The 22,691-nt window shown below is 52.4% G+C and overlaps 8 protein-coding genes across 8 annotated transcripts; 3 read left to right on the top strand and 5 right to left on the bottom strand.

The window, feature by feature from the left end:
• Positions 1–3,083: 3,083 nt before the first annotated feature.
• Positions 3,084–4,238, bottom strand: UMAG_05619 (uncharacterized protein; the record flags this gene model as incomplete). Its single annotated transcript, XM_011393611.1, has 1 exon — positions 3,084–4,238. The coding sequence occupies one exon, from the start codon at positions 4,236–4,238 to the stop codon at positions 3,084–3,086; it is 1,155 nt and encodes a 384-aa protein (XP_011391913.1).
• A 3,131-nt stretch (positions 4,239–7,369) lies between these two features.
• UMAG_12310 (uncharacterized protein) lies at positions 7,370–8,442 on the top strand (the record flags this gene model as incomplete). Its single annotated transcript, XM_011393669.1, has 2 exons — positions 7,370–7,591; positions 7,927–8,442. The coding sequence occupies 2 exons, from the start codon at positions 7,370–7,372 to the stop codon at positions 8,440–8,442; spliced, it is 738 nt and encodes a 245-aa protein (XP_011391971.1).
• Positions 8,443–9,029: 587 nt separating this feature from the next.
• On the top strand, positions 9,030–10,016 carry UMAG_05617 (uncharacterized protein; the record flags this gene model as incomplete). Its single annotated transcript, XM_011393610.1, has 1 exon — positions 9,030–10,016. One exon carries the CDS (start codon positions 9,030–9,032, stop codon positions 10,014–10,016), a length of 987 nt encoding a protein of 328 aa, XP_011391912.1.
• A 1,725-nt stretch (positions 10,017–11,741) lies between these two features.
• On the top strand, positions 11,742–12,374 carry UMAG_11183 (uncharacterized protein; the record flags this gene model as incomplete). Its single annotated transcript, XM_011393648.1, has 2 exons — positions 11,742–12,153; positions 12,247–12,374. 2 exons carry the CDS (start codon positions 11,742–11,744, stop codon positions 12,372–12,374), a joined length of 540 nt encoding a protein of 179 aa, XP_011391950.1.
• A 371-nt stretch (positions 12,375–12,745) lies between these two features.
• UMAG_05614 (uncharacterized protein) lies at positions 12,746–13,402 on the bottom strand (the record flags this gene model as incomplete). Its single annotated transcript, XM_011393609.1, has 1 exon — positions 12,746–13,402. One exon carries the CDS (start codon positions 13,400–13,402, stop codon positions 12,746–12,748), a length of 657 nt encoding a protein of 218 aa, XP_011391911.1.
• A 423-nt stretch (positions 13,403–13,825) lies between these two features.
• On the bottom strand, positions 13,826–17,317 carry UMAG_12309 (uncharacterized protein; the record flags this gene model as incomplete). Its single annotated transcript, XM_011393668.1, has 1 exon — positions 13,826–17,317. One exon carries the CDS (start codon positions 17,315–17,317, stop codon positions 13,826–13,828), a length of 3,492 nt encoding a protein of 1,163 aa, XP_011391970.1.
• Positions 17,318–18,926: 1,609 nt separating this feature from the next.
• On the bottom strand, positions 18,927–20,476 carry UMAG_05612 (uncharacterized protein; the record flags this gene model as incomplete). Its single annotated transcript, XM_011393608.1, has 2 exons — positions 18,927–18,965; positions 19,076–20,476. 2 exons carry the CDS (start codon positions 20,474–20,476, stop codon positions 18,927–18,929), a joined length of 1,440 nt encoding a protein of 479 aa, XP_011391910.1.
• A 441-nt stretch (positions 20,477–20,917) lies between these two features.
• On the bottom strand, positions 20,918–21,580 carry UMAG_11182 (uncharacterized protein; the record flags this gene model as incomplete). The annotated part of the gene is made up of 3 exons (XM_011393647.1): positions 20,918–21,015; positions 21,128–21,515; positions 21,578–21,580. The coding sequence occupies 3 exons, from the start codon at positions 21,578–21,580 to the stop codon at positions 20,918–20,920; spliced, it is 489 nt and encodes a 162-aa protein (XP_011391949.1).
• Positions 21,581–22,691: the final 1,111 nt, after the last annotated feature.

Below are 22,691 nucleotides of genomic sequence, written 5' to 3'. Positions count from 1 at the left end.
TGGTCATCATGCTGGCGACCAACATCTTGGTGAGATTTGAGCTGGACGAAAGCAAGCGAAATGGGGTGCAGGCGCCACGAAGCTCGATCCAAAAGCTTGCGCCATGTCTTGGAGGATGGAGTGGGTCATCTAGGGATGAAAGAGCGGCGGGAGCTGCTGATGGATTCAGCGGGAGGCGCGGGATGGTCAAGCTGAGCAGGATGGTAGCGACTGAGACTGTGGCGCCGATGCGAAGAGGGAGTAGATTAATGACGAGGTCTGATCCAGTCTCGAGATCGAGTGACTGAAGTATCAGAGTAGAGAGTAGCATACCTGCTGAGACACTCGCAGTCAACCGAGCCAGCCATGTCGCCCGCAACTGACTGGGTACCCAGTCCAGAATGATGGTATTCGAGACGATGCTGAGGAGTGTGCCGCAGCCCATCAATCCCGACAAGACAGCGTCGAACAGAAGCATGTGTATGGATAAGGTTGGACTTGGGTGCCAGCCATCACGCGGCCCGTCGCTTTGCGCTTGTAATCGAATTCTTCCCGTAAAGTAAGTTACGAACCATGAATCCAGAGCGTTGAGCATTGCAGCCGCGAGCAAGGACCGTTCTCGACCAAGCTGCTTGATAACAAGAGGACAGATGACCAGCGCCGAGATTCACGATGCAAAACTGTTCAGGCTTATGCTATAAGCAAAGACGTTTGAAAATCGTTCGTCTACCTGCGTCAGATGGCAATCGTGCCCTGATTGGATTGACGACAAGCTTTCACCATGGTGTTCAGCGCAGCTAAGAGCGTGCATCAGCTCGATAATCGTGGTCGATCCAACGTAGTCGGCGATAGTGGCCAGACCGTTGATTGCAAACACCACAATCAGCGGTGTAAGGGTAGCAACGATCTCCCCGGTTTGAGCCACTTCAGCGTCGTCTGACTCCTGATGCGATGGCCTCCGCGAAAGCAGAGCTTCATTTTCTCCATCATTCGTACGTTGGAGCATTGGAAAACGCAACGGCAAGCTTGTTGGCTCAAGATGAACAAGGTGTGGAGCGCTAGAACTGGCTTTGCTCTGTGAATGTTATCTCGCCAAGACTGGGCTCGGTGGATGATTTCGAATACAGGCTGAGATACTGGCGAAAGGCTTGCAAGGCGGGCGACGTACTGCTTGAATCGTACTCCACGCTCCCATAGCACATGTTACTTTCCCGGGCCGCATCGACCAGAATTCTTTAGACGTGTGCTTTGCCGAAATGTGTCAACTGAAGGTTGGGTTTTGATTCCCCTGTCGCATACGCGGCAAGTGAGAACAGACTAGTGCAGCTTAGTGTGAAAATGCCCCTTCGTTTCTCGAACGCGAAGCGCCTTCTTCGCCCCATTTTCTATAATCGCATTACATTAAAGAGGAAAAGAGAAGAAGAAGCACACTTGGCCGGAGAACGTGGGGGTATTTTATTTATAATACAGCACGTCCGTTTCATACAGCAAATTCTTCACACGACTCGAACTCTATGACGGTCTCCTCCTATGTTTGATACCAGTTTCGATTGAAGGCTTTCTTCAAGCTACTTTTGCTTGTCTGAGAAACTACTATGTACTGTTCTTGGACAGGTCTTTCACCGGCACGTCCTCAAAGAAGAGACTTTCCTAGCATTCTGCTTCTGCCGATCGAATAGAGGACAATAATACTGCACTCCAAGAAGACGGTGAATGTCGAATAAGCTCTAGCTAGCTACTCGCAGGCTAACATGGACTTTGTTGACTTCGTGGAAGATTCAGGAATCGCAGCGAGTGGTACGCTGAGCCCTCCTCTAGTACCTCGGACGAGCGAAGAATTATTGGAGAGGCTCCGGATCTAGTGACAGCTTGTCACCTATCCAGCTACTGCATGGTCATTGGCCGCAGAGAAGGGTGGTGGGGGCTCCAGTCTTTTATATCAACGTGTCATCCTACTCAGACCAGGGAGTCAAGACGTGCTTGTATTGACAAAGCGCATGACGGTAAAATTGGCCTCGTACTTGCTTGTATGGTAACAATGCTGTCGACTCTGATTCAGCTCAATGTCAGCTCAGCGGTTTTCCAAGTGCTTGATTCACTTTGCACTCCCATGCGCCTGACCTACTCTTAAGCCCGCCATCCTTGTTTGCGGGTCTTGCTGTAGCCTTCGCCAAGATTAGTACTGCATCTTGTACTCCTGTTTCCATTGACTCAATGCTGTTAAGCCCTTGGGTTCTGTCAACCTCCAACGGCACGGGTGAAATGCGAGAGTTGCCCTTGGAGGCCAAGGGTGGCGTGCCCGACGGGTGCTACGGCTTTTGAGTGCGATCTGTCGATAAATGCCGTTCTTGTGCGCCGATGTCTTCAGTTGGCGAACAGAAACGCCGTTTAGCTCCAACGAAAGCTGTGTGTACGTCAGGAACGGTTGATTCAAGATCGCTCGAACGAGCCAGCGCTCATCTCGAGCTGTCCAATTACGCGGCCGGCCCGTTTCGCTGAGTGCCTTGCTTTTTGGTCCGATAGCATCGCATGCAGCCAAATCCGAGCGTCTTCGAGGGACCTTCGCACGGAGGCAACATCTCTCTCACGAATGCGCAGGCCATTTCAATCGCTCGGAAAACAGGGACTCTTGTGTTGCTGCAGTGGAGCAGTATTCTTTTGTAGCATCATTTTCTCAGTACAGTGTATTTATAGTTTTCCACCCCGATCGCGCGCATCTTTAATTCCTACATCGATCATCGACCCTGTTCCTGCTCCCATTAGGAATACGCAGCAACACTTGGACCTGTCGATCCGAATCGAAGGCGCCCTCAGCTCTGTCGAGCGAGCGACATTTACGCGCGCATCGTGCTCCACAAAACACTTTAGGGCTGGACTAGGACTTCGTCGGCATAGTACTAAGCACTCTCATTGCTCTATCTTACTCGATCTGTTCAGTGCAGGGTTCAAATCATGTATCAAGAGATACCAAATGTTGACTGGTCGCTTCCTGTCTCATCATATTGACCCGATGTGGGCATCATCAATGCTCCTTTGCGCTTTGTCGAGCGCCAGTAACGCACACAAGGCAGCAATAGGCAGTGTGAGTGTTTCTTCTTACATCACTACGTGGAATGCGTAGGCAATGGAGGAGGGGTTGACAGGCCCCAGTCGATGTTTTGTTCGGTCGATTCGATCCTGGGCTTGCATGTACGAAAGACCGCGTCCCAGAGACGAGTTTGTTTCCCGTAATTGCCGGATTTCTTCCAGCCGTAGCGGTGGTGGAGGTCGTGATCCTCGATGCAAAGTTCGCAGCCGAGGTAACGGAGCGGCCAAGTGGTCGGAATCTGGAAGTAAGCGCGTATTCCCGAGTGGCCGAATACCTCCACGTACAGGATGTAGACAGTCGAGCCGAACCATGTGGCAAAGTCGATGCGCCAGGTGAACCATGTAAGAGCTGGGATAACGAGAGTATCGAATAACTCCTGTTCGTGATCGGCAAATGCACTGAGAGCAGCATTGGGGTGCTTGGTCGTGTGGTGTTTGCGGTGGAAGCGCCATAGGAAGCCGACCTCGTGCATACTGCGATGGTACCAGTAAAAGTAGAAGTCCAACACTACCGCATAAATAAACATGTTAAGCGGGAACATCACGACGCTTCGCAGAGTGAGCAGAGGCTCTCCCGGACGGTAGAGAAAGTAGACTCCGACGAGAGAGCGGCTAAGGGCGACGAAGAGTAACTCGCGTATCACATTCCAAGTTTCGACATCGGGCACACCGTCTCGGCCGGCCTGAGCATCAAATGTACCGAATCGCAAAGCGGTGCGGTTGCACCAAGAAACAAAGCTAATACCTATGAGCACGAAGCTCACCATGTACAAAGTCATGGCTGCACCTCTGCTGACGGTGATGCCTGTGAGATATTCGAATGCAGCGTGCGCGATCAGCGGAGCGGCAGCTTTGGGTGCGACAACAAGGTGCATCTTCCAGAGCGGAAAGACGGGGACGGGTGCGTCTTTAGGATAGACAGGTATCGCTGCGCTTGGGGCGTGGGTCTTGAGCGACGAAAACGAAGCCACGCCCATCAGCGCCAGCAAGCGTTCGGGAATTGCCCATTCGTGGCCCGCTTTGGTCGGCCAAGTCGATGACATTGCATGTCTTTTGGGACGCTCTTGCTCGGCGAAAATCGCATGCTTTTCCGCAGTGTCACCACCACCAAGACCGGCGGTCGCGGTCAAGATGGGTTGGACGGTGGAAGCGTGTTCAGCTATGTCCGACATCGTGGAGAGTTAGACAGATCGAAAGTCATAGTCAGACAGCTTAAAGTCGAGCTGAGGCTCTATTAATATATTCGGAACCTGGCGAAGTCAAGCGCTCTGGGTCCTCAGGTGTGTTACTATTTTCGACACGGTTCTCGTGGCGGGTTGGTGTGAGTGTGGAGGGAGGCGCGGTTCCGCATTGAGGCGTGAAAGTGAAAGAGGCGAGGAGGCCCCCATCTGGCGCGAGAAAGGAAAGCAATTCCGTGAACCTTTCAAATCTGTCCAATTCACGATTGCTGGCAGCGAAACTCACGACTGTATTCGAATTGAAAAGCCACGGAGAGGGTGCAATTTTGCAGTAAGTTATTAAAAAATAAATGTCCCCCTCAAGAGGCTTTTCGGATTCTCTAAGGGGGTGAAGATAAAAGCGCGTGACCTCAACTTCTCTAAGTGCAACGCCCAAAGCTTGAGCCCAGGACTGCTCAAGAGGACTGATGCTAGCATGAGAGCAAACATTGTGCGCACCCCGGATTCCGACAGGCGCCTTGGCAGGCAGTGGAGGAGGCGGACACTGGGCACACAGTGTGTCAGAGAAGACAATGGTCAGAAGCTGAAGTGAAAACTACTAATAAATCCGACACGGCATAAATTCTACAAAATTTGGGCGAATCTGCACCCGTATAGGTTCTGCGACAACGACGCAAATCGAACCCCATTCTGAAAGCAGTCTGTCAGAGCCAAGGTATAGTGTTCCTCGCTTACAATTCGTGATTTGGCAAAAGACGAGTTGCCGCAGAATATGGAAGACTTTTTGATCAGGTATTTACTTCAATAGCCAGTGTGTGCTACACAACGGGACAGCTGGCGTTTGACAGCTTGGTCTCCGCCGCGAAGTGTATTTTGTGCCTGGTGTTTCGATAAGGTGGTTGTCGTCGGGGTTCAATTCTCCCTCATTTCTCAGACCAAGTTTCATGTTGTTGCGCTAGGAGTCGATTATCGTGAACCCAGGCACGAGGGTGAATCGGAATCTTATGCATGCGCCGTGCCCTTTTTTACAAGGTGAGATTTTGCCATTTTGGCAGGGCGGCCGCGGCCGTGTCCCCGCGCCTAGCGCTAGGGCGCTAGGACTAACTCGCTTGGCCCTAAGTTACCTCCAACGCCAGGTTATTGTCGCTGGGATCCATTCGCGGGGTTATTGTCGCTGGGCTTCCTCCGCTGGGTTATTGTCACTGGGTTACTGTCGCTGGGTTGCCTTCGCTAGGCTTCCTTCGCTGGTTTACTGTCGCTGGGTTATTATCGCCGGGATCCCTTCGCTGGGTTACCGTCGCTGGGTGACTGTTGCTGGGGCTCCCTTTGCTGGGTTGCCTTCGCGGGGCTACTATTTGCCGGGCTATTTCACTGGGCTACTGTCTCTCAACATGACAAGAGTGGATGGGCTTCCATCATAGCAGACAGTTGCACGTTGTAAGTTGCTAGACTTGATCGAGGTCTGTGAGGGTGGTGACGGTGGAATGCTAGCGGATGCACGGAGTCCAAGCCGCGATAGACGAAGCTGTATAGACCTTCAGACAGGGTCATGCATATGTAAACAGCAACACGCGCTGCACAGGGGTTAGGGTTGAAGGCAAGACCGGGCGCTATTGATCCCGAGCGGCAAGCAACAAGCGGCAAGCGGCAAGAGGGAAGAGGGAAGAGGGAGGAGGGAGAGGGGAGGGGGGAGGGGGGAGGAGGGAAGCGCCGATATCGATATGTCCACGCCCGCCTTGGAATGCGCCTCACCATGGCCGTCAAGGAGGTCAAGCTGCTCCATAAACTTGATCGTGCCAGGCGCGGCGACCTGGAAGTCTCCACTCGAGGGGTGGGTCATGGTGATTGGAAACACAGGCCCGGTAAGGATGTCGGTGCGAGTCACAGTAGACAGTTGCCTGTTGTACTAACCCCAAGTGGATGGCTCTCAGCCGTACGTTCGGAGTCGGAACAGGCCGTCAGCCCAGGGTGTCGGGAGGAATAGCGAGAGACGAACATCATTCCGGGGCAATAGGCAGTCTGACGATGGTATGAAAAGATGGAAGGCCATCAACTAGCCACTTGAAGGGCCGTCACCCAAAACGATTGAGAGCAATAGGCGGTCAGGCGGCCAGGCGGCCAGGCGATAGGGGTGAGAGTCAAAAGGCCATCCGTCAGCCACTTCGAGTATGACCAGCCATTCGATGATGAAAGCAGCGCTCCATCACGTCTACCCCACATGCCGCTTGGTCGACTCGGTCTGCCAGCTGGGCTTCAGACACAGTCAAGCCTTGTCTTTGTCATTGTCGCAGGGATCGTAGAGAGAGACGGATGTGTCACAGTGTGGTGGGTGCTGATTCACGAGATTCGTTTTAGCCGAAGCCTGTCGTGTGTGGCTCAGACGGTCCAATTCACGATTTTTAGTCGTGCGTCACGAGTGTTGGATTGACATGCTTAACTTTGCAAGAATCGTTGAAAATTCATTGCCAAAATGGTGGCTCCGTATTTCCAGCTGATCAGCTTGTACGTAAGTTACTTTTAGTATCTATCGGTGTCGCTATGAGCTAGAGCGATTGAAAGAACGACTCCAACAACTCGAAATCGGCGCTTCAAACCGCGGGTGAGATCACCAGCATCGACAGCCTTTATACGTGCCAAGAGGCGTACGAGGTGGAATCTGATACCTGACGAACCAGAGCACGCTCACGGCCATGCCTAGTCAAAGGCTATCGTCATGAGGTCAGCGCGACTGGCTTTGTTAAAAAGCTCAACTCAATCCGGGGTCGTGTGACAGCGTTCGACACTGCTCGAGTCACAACTACTGCGCCCGCCCAATTCAAACACATGTGCTTGTATGGTCGTAAAGTTTGTCATCCGTGAATCAAGATTCGTGATTGCTGATTTCACAGCCGAGATGGAGTCAACCCTCCACATATGCGTGGACCAAAACGCCGGCGTCGCTCACAAGTGCTTTTACAATTGACTGCCTCGCATGTGAGAGCTTGGTCATCATACTCTTCGAGCGTTCGATGTGCTTTGCGATTGAGTGCTACAAGCCTGATGTTGCGCTCTGCCTTGGGTTAGGGTTGGCTTCCGAGCAACATGCATGATCGTGAAGACTTCCTGGTGCAATTTTATCGCCCAAGATGAACAAAAGCCTCGATGAACTTAGGAGCGATCTTCTTCGTATCTCTCCCGCACATCCTTCGTCAAAACCACCACAATGGCTGTCGAGGCTTCTGGAAAGGGTGCCAGGTCTGCCGACAGATGTTTTGCCACACCGCCGCTCGGCTCATGCTGATCTTCAAGGTGCCATAGCTGCAGCCTCGTTTCACCCGGCAATCGAGGCTTGCCTTCACTTGATCAATGTGAGTAAAGTTTTGTTTGGATTTCAAATACACGCCGACAAGAAACGAAGAGCGACTGACACCTTGCGCTCGCCCCTCGTCTGTTTGGCCATTGCCCTCGGTGGTGTAGGGAGACTTGTACTCTGCGCATTTCTTGGTGCGCAAAGCACAGGGCGGCAGCAGATACTTGGATTGGTTGCACGCCGTACTACACAAGCTGGAGGGTGACTTTCGGAATGCAAAGATGTGGTATACAGATCTTGGCAACAACACACTCCTTAGCTGAAAATGAGGAAAACCAGCTGGACATACAGGGCAAGCTTACAAAAGCACAAAACTTTCGTAGATTCCACCAGTTTTGGTTTGTACCCGCTGCCAACGGAGGAGCAGGCGAGAGGAAGTCGGCAAAGGCTCTCAACCTGCAGTGCTTACTCGAACTTCCTCGAGACCTGCAGCTTACAGCGCATGGGCTTACGGATCTTGTTTTTCTCACCACACTCGCTGGAGAGGCTGCTTCTGCGAAGGTAGGCGGTCAGACTCATGTCAACCGCAAGATGGAAAAGTACTATCGCGAAACCACGCTAACTGAAGTCAAGATAAATAACTCGCAGTCAGCGTTCAGCCTCGACGAGCTTCAAGAACTCTTCAGGAAATTCTCACCAGCCGCTGTTCAAGGCCGTGTGCAGTTCGAGTTGGTCTGGTTGCTGAAATGCATGGTGGAAGACTTTGGATGGCACGAGTATAGCATGGTGGACACAGTCAATGCCTTCCAGGTCGAGTCAACTTCGGCGCGTGAGAGGGTCGACGACGGTCGGAAGAGCAAGGCGTCGAACATGGTGTTCAATCCTAGCCAGGGTCAAAGAAAGTTTTGAAGCCGCTGTGCTGTGCTATCAGACAACACGGGACTACGGCCCGAAACAGACTCTGAAATAATACAGCTTTTCAAGCCGGCTCGACCGCTGCTAGGATCAACGAGACGGCAGAGGTACAGTATTTCTGCGTTGTGTTGATATTTGAGCTGGTGAGAACACTTCTGAGCTCTCATCTAGAGCAACTTTCCTCGCAAATCCGCTTGAGAACATGTTCTGCAAAAGCGTCTTATGCAGCATCCGGGATCGATTGCTCAGCACGAAAGTGGCGGTGGATTAGCATGGGATGCGATGGGATCATGGCGAGACATGCAGATTACATCACGACATACCGGTTGAGGAAAGCGGGGAATTAGACACATGAGTGAGCACAGTCCACGTTTTTATATTATCTATACCGATGCACGCTTGATCTGAGGTGACCGGCAAGATCGGCAACGCGTGCGCCGTGTATCCGGGTTCGGGATTTGAGCGATGAGCCGATGCTTCTGAATGCCCCCGTTCTACTCATACCCGCTCCCTTCTTCATCAGATACTCTTTTCACCACTACGTGAAAACGGTTCGAGACCTTCTTCAGATACTGCTCAACATGCCGCAGTCGCATTCGTTCAAGTACGACCCGGAGTTCCTGCAAGCGGCAGGCCCGGTGCTAGCCACATTTGCACAGCGACCCAAGCCCAGCTTGCACGATGTTGAGACGCATCGCGTCAACCTCGACACGGCGCTTCGTGCAGCGGGTGAGGCTGGACCCAAGTATCCAGTCGAAACAACGACGCACGCAATCACAACTCGCGACGGTGCAACCATCAATGTCATTCAAGTGGCTCCAAAGCAGCGAAGAGACAACGGCCCTGCCGTGCTACATGCCCATGGCGGTGGCATGATGTCTGGCACTGCCGACGCATGGGTCGCATCAGGTATTCTTCCGGGCCTGGCCGCGGCAAGCGGTGTCGATATCTTCAGTGTCGAGTATCGTCCTGCGCCAGAGCATCAGCTCGATGGGCTCGTCAACGACTGCTACGATGCATTGGAGTGGCTCTCATCGAATGCAGCCTCGCTTGGAATCGACAGCAATAGAATCGGTGTATTCGGCGAGTCGGCTGGAGGAGGCATAGTAGCCGGAGTAGCTCTCCAAGCTCGTGACAAGGCTTTGTCTCCACCTTTGCGGAAACAGATCCTCATCTATCCCATGCTCGATGACCGCAACCTGACGCCCGATGAGCGTCTTTCGCCTACTGCCATCTGGAGTTACGAGAATAACTTGACAGGCTGGTCTGCTCTGCTGGGGAAAGACATTGCGGGTACGGACAAAGTCAATGAACTTGTCAAGTATGCCGTCCCGGCCCGTGTGCAGGACCTTTCAGGTTTGCCAGATACCTACATTGATATTGGACAGCTCGACATCTTCATCGAGGAGACCCTCGAATATGTTGGCAGACTTCACAAGGCTGGCGTGCAGGTAGAATTAAACGTGTACAAGGGCTTTCCTCATGCGTGGGAGCTCGTCGGTGCCCAAAACACTTCGGTTGGCAAGAGAATCATATCCGAACGGATCCTCGCTCTCCAAAGCTTTTAGGCACATAAGCTTCCAGGCACATGAAACATTGCGTGACTTAGCTTTCATCAGGGAACAGAAATTGCATAGACTTGAAACAGTTAAGCCTCTTTCACAGATGTGTGTGTGCCCAACACGACTTCTAAACACCAAACTCTAATTCAAGTATTCTTCGAGCGCTTTGCGAGCATCTGGGATTCATTTGTGATCCAATGTGCGGCGTGGGGCTAGCGGTAGTCGACGAGGAGCAATCTAGATGACTTTCCCAGCGTTGTACTCAGAAGATGTGAAGTGTACTGTGGGAGCTAGATGAACAGACGCATATGGGGACCAAGTGCTCAAAGGAGACGATGAGGTGGGAGGTGGGTGCGCTTTGCGACTGAACATGGGCAATGCCACACCACGTGCTCCAATATCGCTACGAATGCAGCAGTCGACTGTCCTTAATTGTTCGCTCGCTGCGTACAGAGCCGGTAGAGATATTCGTGATTCGTGATTCACGAACACTCTCTCGGAACCTAGACCGACCTTGGACGAGCTAGAGGGGAGTTCTTTCGCCAAGCTGGCCACCTGAACATAAATCGGGGCCTCGCAACCTCGATAGCGATCCAAAACGAGAAGTTCGCTGTGGATATGACAACTTCACGTGAGGTTACCAGCGCATAGATTAGCGCAGACACTGACCACATGAACACAACCCTCCACCTCCCTCTTCCCACCTACGCTCTCCTGACAACTTCACCTTTGATAACAAAGCCCTTCAGCACGGCATATAGGTCGAGACGTCGTCCGGTAAATGTTTCTCTACTCATTCTACTCATGAATCAGGACTGAGCATGAGCTGACTTACCCGTCCAGCACCTTACCCATTTACGAGACTAAGCCATTCACCGCGTGTATCTTAGATCGTTGTCTCCCGCATGAGTCACAGAGTTCTAAAAAGGCTTAGTTCGGTGTATGGGATAAAAAACAAACAAAAACAAAAACAAAAAAGGAATTGAGTTGAATTTGACAGCTGTGCATTTGAGCGGCGTAAGAGTGCATTCACGATTGATTGAGAGCTTAAACTGGAACTCAGATAACTTGTAAAAGGGTACAAATGTCATTCAATCCATAAGAAACCTCCACACAGACGCGGAATTTGGCCATGGCTTTATTCGTACCTTAAAGCAACCGACAGCTTTGCAGATCGCATCTCCACAGTAATCGTGAATAAGTTAGATTTGAATTGTGAGTCAGAAGGGCAGAACCAAGAGGCTTGGCAATCAGCGAAGAGGGTTGCTTGCAGTGCCTACCGAGAGGCTTGGCGGAGCGGCTACTGACACCACATCTGTGTCCGTTTTATTAAATCATCCTCGAGACATTTCAGGAACATACGGCAACAAGGTTGTAAAGGAAGAAGAGATCATCACCGTTACTGGTGACTTGGGCTTGTCGAGGCTGTGAATTCGCCTCGCCTAGCCGATTTCTACCAACGTGACGGAGAGGAAGATGTTGCGCATAAGGCCAAGGCGTGTACAGCCCCGTTTGCCTCTCTGTGAGGGGTCAAGTTGTACACAGCTTTGGATAATTTCCTGTGATCGTGAAAAAGACTTCAAGATAGTACCAGCAAACGATGAGGCCTGTTTGCACTGTCATCGTGTTGCTTCAAGAAGCATATAAGATGTCGATTTGTTGGTTAATGGGGACTTTGCCACCCCATCCTACGATCAACAGCATTACAAACCTACAAGTCGTCCATCCACAATGAAGCTCAACTTTCTACTCATGACAGCAATTCTGGCCCTTGTTGTAAAGGCGCAAGACGAGATTGACTCGGACGACTTCCCGCCCGTATGTGCCTCGGCTTGCCAATCACTCGTAGGCACAACGGAGAGATGCGACGACACAACCGACGGAGATGCCGCCTACTTAGCGTGTGTCTGTAGCTCAGCCGATGCTTCGAATCTGCTTCCCAGCTGTGGTGCATGTATCCGTTCCAATGGCGGAGATGCGGACAACGAGGCTATCGAGCTTGCCTTCAGATGCGGCTTTGCCATTCCGAGCTCTTCCAGCAGGGCTATTGGGAGTGCAACATCCACGGGTACCGCCATGACGACTTCGTCCTCGTCTACGACGTTTGTGACCAGTACAACTGCCTCCACCACCTTGAGCACGAGTAAGTCAATGCTCTTGAATCACACAGCCCTGCCAACAGCCCAGAAGCTGATTTGAACTATCCTCTTTCTCAATCGGCTTGATGTTACGACAGGTTCTGTTGCTACAGCTAGCTCGGCTACCCCTACTGCTCAGGGTAGCGGAAACGCGGCTCCGCGCCTCGGCACATCGACTGCAGCAGCACCCTTGCTCCTACTGCCCATTCTCGCCGCCTTGGTGTGAACGGTCGACTTGAAGTTCTCGCCTGTTGCAACGAATACGGATTGGGTTTGATAATTATCAGCCATGCCTTTTATTGATAACTTGAATGCAGTACTAATCCGCAAAGTAATGCGCTTCTCTAAAAACAATGTGGAAATCGAGAGCAGCTTCACACTATTGACAGTTGCAATCGCAGATCCACTTGAGCACTCTCGGCCTGTAGCGTGGTCGATGGTGGTGATGCCAAAACATGAGCTTAGCACGACCCGATCGTAGCAGCCACTCGAATTCTGCATAAGCTCTGGAAAATCCACGTCAAGAGCCGGAGAAAGTCTTTAAACGCATCACCGATGTCAATCCACGATTTGTGATTGCTGATAGGAGAGTATCGATCACGAATCTATCATTTTCACCATCACTATTCCTCCACGCGAATTGTATACCGAGCTTGCTACAGCGTCACTGGGCAGCCTATTGAATCCGTCTCTACTGGCATGAATCGCTTCGAGCAGCGCAGCTTTGCCTTCGAAAACATGGAAATGCATGCGTTTGTACATTTCTATCACCTTGGTGTTGTCTGGTTTGATGATGATTCGAAGCTGACCTTTGCCGACGTATGCAAAGCATTCCTCGCAGAGAAGGCGCGCCAGACCTTGGCCACGTAAGCGGTCGTCGACGTAGAGGGCAGTCATGTGCCAGTAGCTCTCGCTGACAACGTTGGTTAGAGAGGGTGACCTGGACGACTTAGTGCCCGGCAAGACTTGGAAGGACGCATCGTACTCTGATTGGGAGAGAGGACCGATGAGTGTTACCTGCCCCACCCACTCTTCTGTTTCATCGTTGATGCAGACGAATATGTTTTTCTGTGACTCTTCCAGTCGATCTATCCGTGCTGCCATGTCCAACTGCGACTCGATCTCGACTGTCGTCGAAAACGCGTGTGGCGAACGCTTGAGCGCCATGATACGCAGATCCGTGTACTTCTGGGCGTAGTTGGCACGTTGCGAGTCGCTTACATTCGGATCAGTGATCCTCACAACGCGAAACATGACAGCGTCCAGTGTAGGTGTCAAGTGTGATGGTGGTGAAATCACGAAGCGTAGTTACTCACAAGAGTGTCACGAGGCGACCATAGATACAGGTCCTCGTGGCCAACCTTGACGTATCGGGCTTTTCGGTTATTTCCAGGTGGTGTCGGCAATCGTGAATTTACATATGTTCGTGACTCGGCTCAATCTCCAATATTTCCGACAACTTATCAGCATCAAAATAATCGTGAGTCCAAAGAGAGTCAGGGTAAAATCATCTCAAAGTCAACCGTCAGTCTCTTCCAGAAAGAGAAAACAATTCCCTCAACAGTCAAGCCCCGTTGCTGCGAGGTTTTGATTTCACAGTGTGAAAAGACCGACACTGATCTACGTTGGTATTGTACAAATGAGAGTGTATTTAGGAGAAACTGTAGAGCGACGACTTCAGAAGCCAGTGCGGCTGCTTCCGGTGCCGCTCAGAGATGGTCGTTGCGGCAGACCAACGCCGAAGCCCGTCTGCGCTCGTGGCTCCGGGGATGCTGCCGTAATTGTCGGAGGCGCAGGTTGTGGCGAGACAGACAAGTCGTGTGACGACGCACCACGTGCAGCCGCCTTGTTCAACGCAGCTATGGATGGCGTCTGGCGCAAAGTTGGGTCTCCAGGACTGGTGGAAGTACTGCTGGGCTGAATGGATGCGCCGGATCCGACGACGCCGCCGCTGAGGAAAGACAGCACCTTCTCTGAACGACTGAAGATGGTGCTAGCCACGCCACCTGCAATGCCGACCGCACCTGGAGTGAGGCTGCCGGAACGATCTGAGGAGACCGACGGCGAGGCACTACCGGCTGCAATACGTCTGTTCCGATCGGCACCTTCCGACATCGAAACCGGCGTGGACGCACTGGGCGTCGAATGTAGTGATAGAGTTGCTGGTGTGATAATGCGTGAAATCGGCGAAGGACGGTTTCTGTTCGCAGCTGGCGAGATGGGACCTCCTCCGATGCCGTCAGCCAAGTCCACAAAAGTGCTTCTGATCGAGCTGTCACTCAGGCCACGCGGTCGCAACGTTCGTTCAAGTAGGTTACCGCTGCCTTTCATGTCTTCTTCTAAATCATCGTCATCGCTGTCGTCGAAAACTTGCTGGCGGATAGCCCTTCCGCGGTGGATGCTGATCTCGTCATCATCGACAATCCTGGACAACGGTCGCTGCCACGGTTTTTTCGTCTTTGAAGTCTCCTCCCTTGGCCTGAGCGAGCTGGCTCGTGCTAAACTGCCGTGAGTATCTGACAAGCCGCCACGTGCAGAACCGAGACCAGCGTAAGATGCAGTGAGACTTCCGGCAAAAAGGCCAGAGAGGTTACGGGATTGTACGTGCGTGAGCGATGCTTGCGACCGACCGCGCTGAGGCCGAGGTCCCGCTCTGAGGCCGCCACCGACTGGCGCTTGGGGCGATACGGACAGTCGCTGTTGGGACGATTCGGCTGCGGAAGCGTGTGCACCTTTGACCTCGACAGCAAGTGTAGACGAGACGACGGCAGGCGAAGCTCGAGGGGCGAGATGGCCGCCCAAGTTACCGGAAATGCTTCTTCCAGCAACAGGTCTTCCTCTCTTACTTCCAGCTGCGCCTGTTGGGTCTGGCACTGTGAGAGATGCCGCAGGAATACTGGCGCCTGGCAATGCCGTAGATGGCGCAACGCTGGTTCCACCTAGCAACATCTTGCCGAGCCAATTGACTGCAGAGGGGATCGGAATGAGCGATCTGTCTTCTGCTGTATTTGCGCCTAAATGGTCGTGAAGAAGTTTGGCAGCTTGTCCAGGATTGAGATGAATGTCGTTAATGCAGAGCCGCAGCTTGGCAAGCTCACAGAGGATATCGCGGAAGGCCTTGAGCAGAGCGAAGAAATCCTTTCTCGCGACAAGGCTCTCGTTGGCCAAGTCCTTAGAGTGGGAAGAACTATCGTCTCTGGCATTGTTACGAGCTTCTGCTTCAATTAGCTTGCGGAAGTGATCACGCAGGCCGTCGACATCGCGAAGAATCGAATGGACCGTGGTTCTGGCGAGGTGGCCCGCATCTCCTGCAAGATTTTGTCTTTGCAAACGACGTGTGAGTGTGTCGACGTCCGCAGTTGAGAGACGATTGAAGAGACGATGGATGCATTCGAGCAGATTGCCGAGCTGGGCGGTGCGGTTTTCGCGGCGCGCAGGATCAGACTGCAAAAAGTCGGTCGTATGTTTATCTGTGTCGCGACTTGTGGCACTGGAACGTGAGCTTGGCGCAAAAGCGACGGAATCCGGAGGTTGACTTGTCGCGCTGCTATCTGCAGTGTAGGCAACAGAATCGCTGCGAGCGACACCGGCAGGAGAGAATTCAGGGAATGAGGCTGCGCTGGTCGATACGGAAGGAAAGGTAAATGAGCTATTCGAAGACGCGTGGGATGGCATCGGTGGCCGCATTGATAAATTGTCTGTATCCGCTACGTCATCCTGGAGGTCCTTATGTAGTTGAGGCGAGAATGTGGGCCTTGTTTCGGTGATGACCGCTGTCGTAGCCGACGGTCCAACACTGAAGCTGGCGGCAGTTTGTGCCTCAATGTAGGAGGACGCTTGTTCATCAAATCGGGTGAGGTCCAGGACCGGAGATGCGACCATGGTGATGGTATTGTTGACCGAGCTGCGCAGGGTGTCAAGCTCTTCGTTGCAGGTGTCGACGAGACTTCTGAGCTTATCGTTGTCGTTGCGCAGAGCTTCATTGTCGCGAACGAGATCGCTGATGGCTTGGGCCTGATGGTGCAGGTCGTCGCTGGTTGTAGATGCATCAGTAGCCAGTGAAAAAGATGGTTGATGACAAAGACCACGAGTGAGCCGGTCTCGTGCGGAACGGAGAGCATCGTCGTCAAGCAGAGTACGAGCGTTGGATGTGGTGGCGGTCGCGTCAACGCTTGTCCCGTTGCGTGCAGTGTTGAGAGCTTCCTTGAGCTGCGTAGATATGAGTTCGAGTTTTCTGGACTTGGCGTCTGCTGCTTGTGCCCTTTTGCGCTCTGCAGCAAGCTCTTGCTTGAGGTCATCAAGTTGGCGTTCTAGCGATTTGTTTCTCTCATCTGCACCGCTGAGCCGAGCTTGGGACGCCTTGAGTTTTGTGAGCTGGTTACGGGCATCGTCAAGCTCGTACAGGAGGGCACGATTGCTGCTGTCGCCTGCCTCAAGGTTCAAGTTGGACTGAGCTAGTTCGCGCTCAAGCGCTGAGGTCTCCTTGTAACTTTTTGTCAAGCGGCTCATGAGGCCGTCGCGCTGCTGCAGATACTCTTCGGCCTGCTTCTGTAGCTTCGCTTGCATAGCGTCGTGGCGGCGAAGCAAAGCTTGGCCGATCTCTGCACTGAGACGAAGGTCTGCCTCGAGGTCACGCCATTCTTGGCGAGCGCGAAGAGCACGAGGACAGTCGTCCTTGTTGCAGCAGCACGTACATCGAATTGTTTCTGCTGTTTCGCTGCGTTGATCGAGACTGTGATGGCTCGCACTTGTTGGGATGGTATCTGCGTCATGAGCAAGCGATTTTGCCAGAGAGTCGGGATAAAGCGTCTGACGATTCATTCGGAATTCGCTGATGATGTTGGTAAAGTCTTCGATCGTTTTGGACTGGCGGACACTGTTTTCGATCTCGTCCATGCCAGCAGGATCGACGACAGACAGCATGGACGCTGACATGTCTTGATCCACATGGTGGACAGAGCCAGCGTCCGAGCGAGTGCGTACACGTGAGCTACGGGGCGATTCGATGGACGAGGCATCCGTCATGACTCTGGTTGATCTGAGAGCACGTTGCTGCGTTGAACTGGACAAAGAGGGCTCGACTTCCTCTATGATCTCTGCGGAAGGCTGATGAGACGCTGAAGCATGGGAGACAAAGCTGGCGGTGGAGTTGGCTGAGTAGGTTCGCATATGATGGACGGCTTTCTTAGCACGACTGAGGCGAAGGTCGTGCGAAGCAGCAAGAGACAGCCCCTGCCGGTCGGCGCCCTGGGAGAAGTGCCGCTCTGAGGAAGAGGGCGAGTCCGAGGCGCTGGACCTGCTCGAGGTGGCAGAGCTTAGATTGTGGCTTCCGTCAGGTTGAGAGGCAGGTGAGAAAAGATCTGTGGTGTCGGCGTCATGCAGCTTTGGCGACGTTGGTAGAGTGGGGGAGCAGAGCGAGAGACGCTTGAGGTGTCGTAGTGTCGGAATGATGGAAACGATGGTGTCGCTTGCAGTTCGCCGTCGTGCGTCAAGCGCCCGGACAGGAGTGCAAGGGTTGCAGAGAGGGTGCACGGTTTGTATGACAGCCGGGATGTTGATCGCTCTAGCTATTGCATCGCAAGGCGATAAACGCAAGCGTATGATCTGGGAGATGATCGCGATGTTTTGCAACCAGATGTGTTTCTGTGATGTGCAGGGAGGTGATTATTCAACGGCTTCTATCAAGTATCCCTCGCCTGCCTATGAATGATGATGTGAGGAAGCGAGGAGCCGCTGATGGGTCGATGAAGACTTGATGGTGATGATACAAAGATGCTATGCGTGTTTGAAGTCACGAGTGTTGGTCTCGGCAGTCAGTCATGGGAGAGTTGCGAGTAAGCGCCTGTGTTGTTGGTTTGTTTTTTGTTTTTTTTTTTTTAAAAAAAATAAAATCTGTGTTTGGATTTCAAATGCTCGTTTTTCAGCACGCAGCTGCAAGCTCGGATATCGGAAGGACAGCAGCCTTGGAAATTCACGAACGAATTAACTCACAGATTCGTGACTCGTGACTCAGGACTGCGTATTGCTGACCTCGCACGGGTTGCTGTCGGTGTTTGTTGTTCTGTTCAAGACGATTCACATTCAAGATTCATAATAATTATGAAACAACTAAAAAAATATCTAGAAAGCACACACACCGTGCACAGGTTCACGTTTGGCCAATGTAAACGTACAGCGTGAGTATTATAGCGAGAAGTCGTGATTGCCAGCACGCGTCAAAACTTCGCCTGAGCCGAGTTGTCTGCCGAGTCGGAGCTTCTTTGGCTCCGACCTCAGTGTTGCTGCCGACAGCGTCCCTTTTTGCAAGTGTCGAAAGAGAACAACGCTAACTATACGCTGGCAATGCTTACTGTCGGACATCAAGAGATGAAGCCTACGAAGCTTATGAAGCCTTGATTCGTGTTACGACCGGGGCACATCTCAACAAGCAAGACATGAGCCGAAAAGCAAGATCACAGAGACCTGGCTCCTCTTAAGCCGTTGCAGCCAAAGGTGCGCGCTCAATCCAGGAATTCAAGCCGCATACGCTGTCAATCATGGCCGTGATAGGCCAAGCTCGTGTGACGCAGACATGGCCCATGTCGTGCCTCGTGCCTGCCCAAATTCACAGATGATGCTCGTTAGTTTGAGCGTCGCAAATCACATCACGAATCACGATTAACGAAGAGTCTACTCGTGACTCATGACACTGCCCTTGTGACTTGACACAAATTGTTCAATTGCATGTTTGTCTGTTGAACCTTGCGCGATGAGTGTGGGTGGGCCTGTTGTAGTAGTATTACGAAGCCTTGTCGCTCTGGCTTTTGCCTTCAAAGTACTGTGCAGCCCGTGCAAGGCAGCGCAGAGAGATTCGCGCGGAAAGCCCAGTGACAGTATCAGTATGCCAGCGCCGGATCGCTCTGCTTTCATAAGTTCAAGACTACTTACCTTGCCAATTTTTGCACCGACATATCGGATTGTTCTCGTGAAGCCGGCAGTATAGATGCCCTTGATCGACTGTGACCATGAAGGACCTTTGACCGTTTGCGCAATGTTTTTTAGCAGCACCTCGCCGAAATCGTCTCTCTGCACTGCTGCGCGCCAGAAGTCGTTGAGCGTCTTTTCCCTTTCGATATGCGAAGGTGTTCGTGGCACCGTGTTGAGCGTCTTGGAGAGCGAAAGCTTCAGAAATGCTGGATCCAAATGCGGCTGCAAAGTGTAGTGGTCTTGCACCCTTTGGCGGAGACATTTGGGCAACCGAGCAGCGTATGAGGCACGCGTAGAGACCGAGTTGTCCTGCACAATCTTGAAGCGGTTTTCCCTGACTTGTTCGATCGAAAGCGTACCCAAGTTGCGCATCAGGCCAGCATAGAGGCGTCGGAATTCGTCGCGCTGGTTGAGCACAATGTTGCGCACCTTGTTCAAATTCTCGCCTCCGGGCACCGACATTCTGAAGTCACCCGTGTAGCTGAGCGAGGCGATGCGTGTGTAGAGTTCCACCTCGGTGAACTCGTTTGGCAGCAATAGAAGTGCAGTGCGCAGCGCTGAGGCGAGGTTGACTTGCTGTGCCAACCGCACCCTGGCATCTGATGTGATCAAGGCAACCGGCTTATGCATGCGTCCACTCACGTAGAGCGTTTCCCAGTCAAGCAGATCGGCGCAAAGGTCGTCGACACTGATGACACCGTACTTGATGAGCTCATCCTCCAGCTTGATGTAGGGATTGTACCATATCTTTGCCCCCCTTTGCTGCACCAGTCCGATGCCAATACTCCCTAGCAGCCGACTGGGCATGGAATAGTGGCTCGGATGTTGCGTCATATTGAGCGAGTGCCAGTGATGTGGATGTGTAACGGCCATGACAAAGTCGATCATCTTTTTGCCGTCTCTAGTTTGCGGCCTTTTGGAATGCTCCGGGCCGGCCACGGTCTGGGAAAAGACGCCCGAGCCATATGCAAACGCGAATCGAACGGGCGCATCAAAGCATGCAAGGATGCTATGGAGACGGTGATGGGTCTCGTCCGAGACTGGAACGAGCTGATTTGAGCCAAAGGAGGGTGGAAAAGAGGGCGGTGGGAATTTAGTCTGAGAGAAAGGGCTTGTTGGGACGAGACGTTGGGCTGCGTTGGCTGGGGATGATCGTGATGTGGTCGCCACCCTGCCCGATGATGATGAGGAAAAGGCGCTCTTGATACGGAAGCTGACGTCGGTTGTTTTATGCACAGGGTACGAGTAGTCAAGGTCAAGCAAGGATGTGTAAGCTGGTCGGCGCTTGGTGGAGGGGAGCCACCGTGATGAGTGCGCCACGGTACTTCGCGTGCAACAGCTCCTCTGTACGACGGACAACATGATTAGTTGCAACGCTAGCCCCCAAACAGATGGAAAGCGTGAAGGAGAATACAGGGATGGAAGAGGAAGGAGTGCGAGAAGCTACTGTCGAGATGTACACGCTCTTGCACATTCGTGATTCGTGATTGGGTTGACCAGATTTGTCACAGGATGACATGGGAGGCAACAAGCATCCAGATGCCAATTTCCGAGTAACATACTCCACATAGTTACTGTAAGTTACTGTAAATCCACGACTTGTATACAGTCCAACGTCAATCACGAATCGTAAATAATCGTGAATGACGATTTCTTCTGGAGGATACGTGATTCCCAGTTTTCATAGAAGCCCGCGGAGGCCGCGACGCGAGCAAAATACTCGCTGCTATGCTCGCACTGCTTCATGTATTTAGGAGCTTCAAAGTGGTATCAGGATGGAACAACGCATTGCATGGACACAAACTAGTCAGATAGTGGAGGAGGAATAGAGTCTGGGTCGACATCCTCGGTTTGCTCCTCTTCGACGTCCGTGAACTGTACAATAGGTTGGGAGATGGAGGCTGAACCAAAGATAAGTACGTACGTCGAGGGAAAGCGGAAGCAGAATCAAATCACAAGGTCAGCTAGAGATGTACGAGAATGCTTTGGTAGCGAGTCGGCGGTTGCACTTACTGGCACCTTGGGCACGGAATCCAACGCAGACAGCGTCCGAGTCGTTGAGGCCTGCCTTGCGCACTGTAAGATCAGATTGCTGCGCCGAGTCTTGATCCAGCGGCATAAAGATGGTCAAGCTTTCGTCGGTGCCGGTACTGCTAGCAATGAAGAGGCCAATGTCCTGCTCCGCGTCCATTTGGCTCCATGAAGCGTAGGACTTGCCGTCCGGCTGTGAATAATGCGGAAGGGTGGACAGCTCTGGTTGGTTGGTGGACTTGACAGCCGACAAGAAGTCAGCCTTGAGCGAAGAAACTGATGTTGTCGGCTGACACGGAAGGAAGAGTGTCGTCTTGTGGTATTTGAGGCGCAGCACTTGCGCATCCTTTTGGTCGTTTAGCGAAACGGGCTGTATCCTTTCACGGGGTCAGCTATGGCATCACACCCAGCAATCACGCCGCATTGACTCACCATGACGGGCACCAAATTGCGCTTGCAGATCGCTCGATGTATCCGAATTGGTTTGCGATGGTCAAGACGCCGAGGCGGGATGAGAACAAGCTCGAGCAGGTCAGATATTGGGCCAACCCCATTCGTGATTCGTGATTTCGACTCGTGACTATCAACCCTGAACTATGAACTGTGAACTGTAACCACGAACGAGGAACCCAATCCATGATTCATGATTCACGATTCACGATTCACGATTCACGATTCACGATTAACGATTCGTGATTGTGTTCACGATTTGGATCAGGTGCGAACCGACGGTCTAACACGGCTACTCTCAGCGCCCGCCTGGCGGCTATCGCGCTTACTGTGCGGTACACACTCAAGGACTATGCGGCAAATCGTGAACCGTGAACCGTGCGGAATTCACGATTGGATGGATTAAGTTATTCACGATTTGTACTCGTGACTGTTGATGAGTTGGGCCAGAGATGCTGCGACCCATAGAACCCGACGCGCAAACTGCACATCACGCACGAAGGTTGGTCGGCAACCAACTGATTCGTGATTCGTGATTCATGATTGGTGATTGTGCTAGTCGACTGTGGACTGCTCCAGCCTGTCAATTCTTTCGCTGCACGGACGAGCTTGGCTGGGGCCCTGGTTGTAGCAATCAATCGTCTATCATCACTTGCCTCGACTTGCTAAGTGTTTGTCTGACTCACGAAAGAGCTTGCTGCTTGCAAATCGTGAATGTTGGCTTGTAGCCGATTGTGGCATCCAGGTGCACCTATTTATACCGCTTGTATTCGTGATTGTTGCCTTACTTTCTGCATCGCTCCAACCCCCCTACCTCTTCCCGCATTTCGTTTGTCAGAAACCAAGGGCCGACCGGCTACCCCTTTCTTGCACTTCTTCGTTACCGTAAGTGCTGCGCAATGATGCCTTGCTATCACGATTCAAGCTACCTCTACGGACGAGTAGGTGCCGAACGGACCGTTGAAGAGCCGTCATCAAGGTCAATTCACGACTGTGAATTTTAGCGTAATTCTGCTCTGTGACGATTCACGATCCGTGTGCTTCTTCCTCCACCTGTCTCCGCAGAAATGGACCGTCCGGCAATCGTGAATCTGCG

The sequence above is a fragment of the Mycosarcoma maydis genome, chromosome 18 (genome assembly GCF_000328475.2).
Source record: "Mycosarcoma maydis chromosome 18, whole genome shotgun sequence".
NCBI classification, from domain to species: domain Eukaryota; kingdom Fungi; phylum Basidiomycota; class Ustilaginomycetes; order Ustilaginales; genus Mycosarcoma; species Mycosarcoma maydis.
Note: the sequence above shows the minus strand (reverse complement) of the source record. Positions and strands in the feature narration are given on the sequence as shown.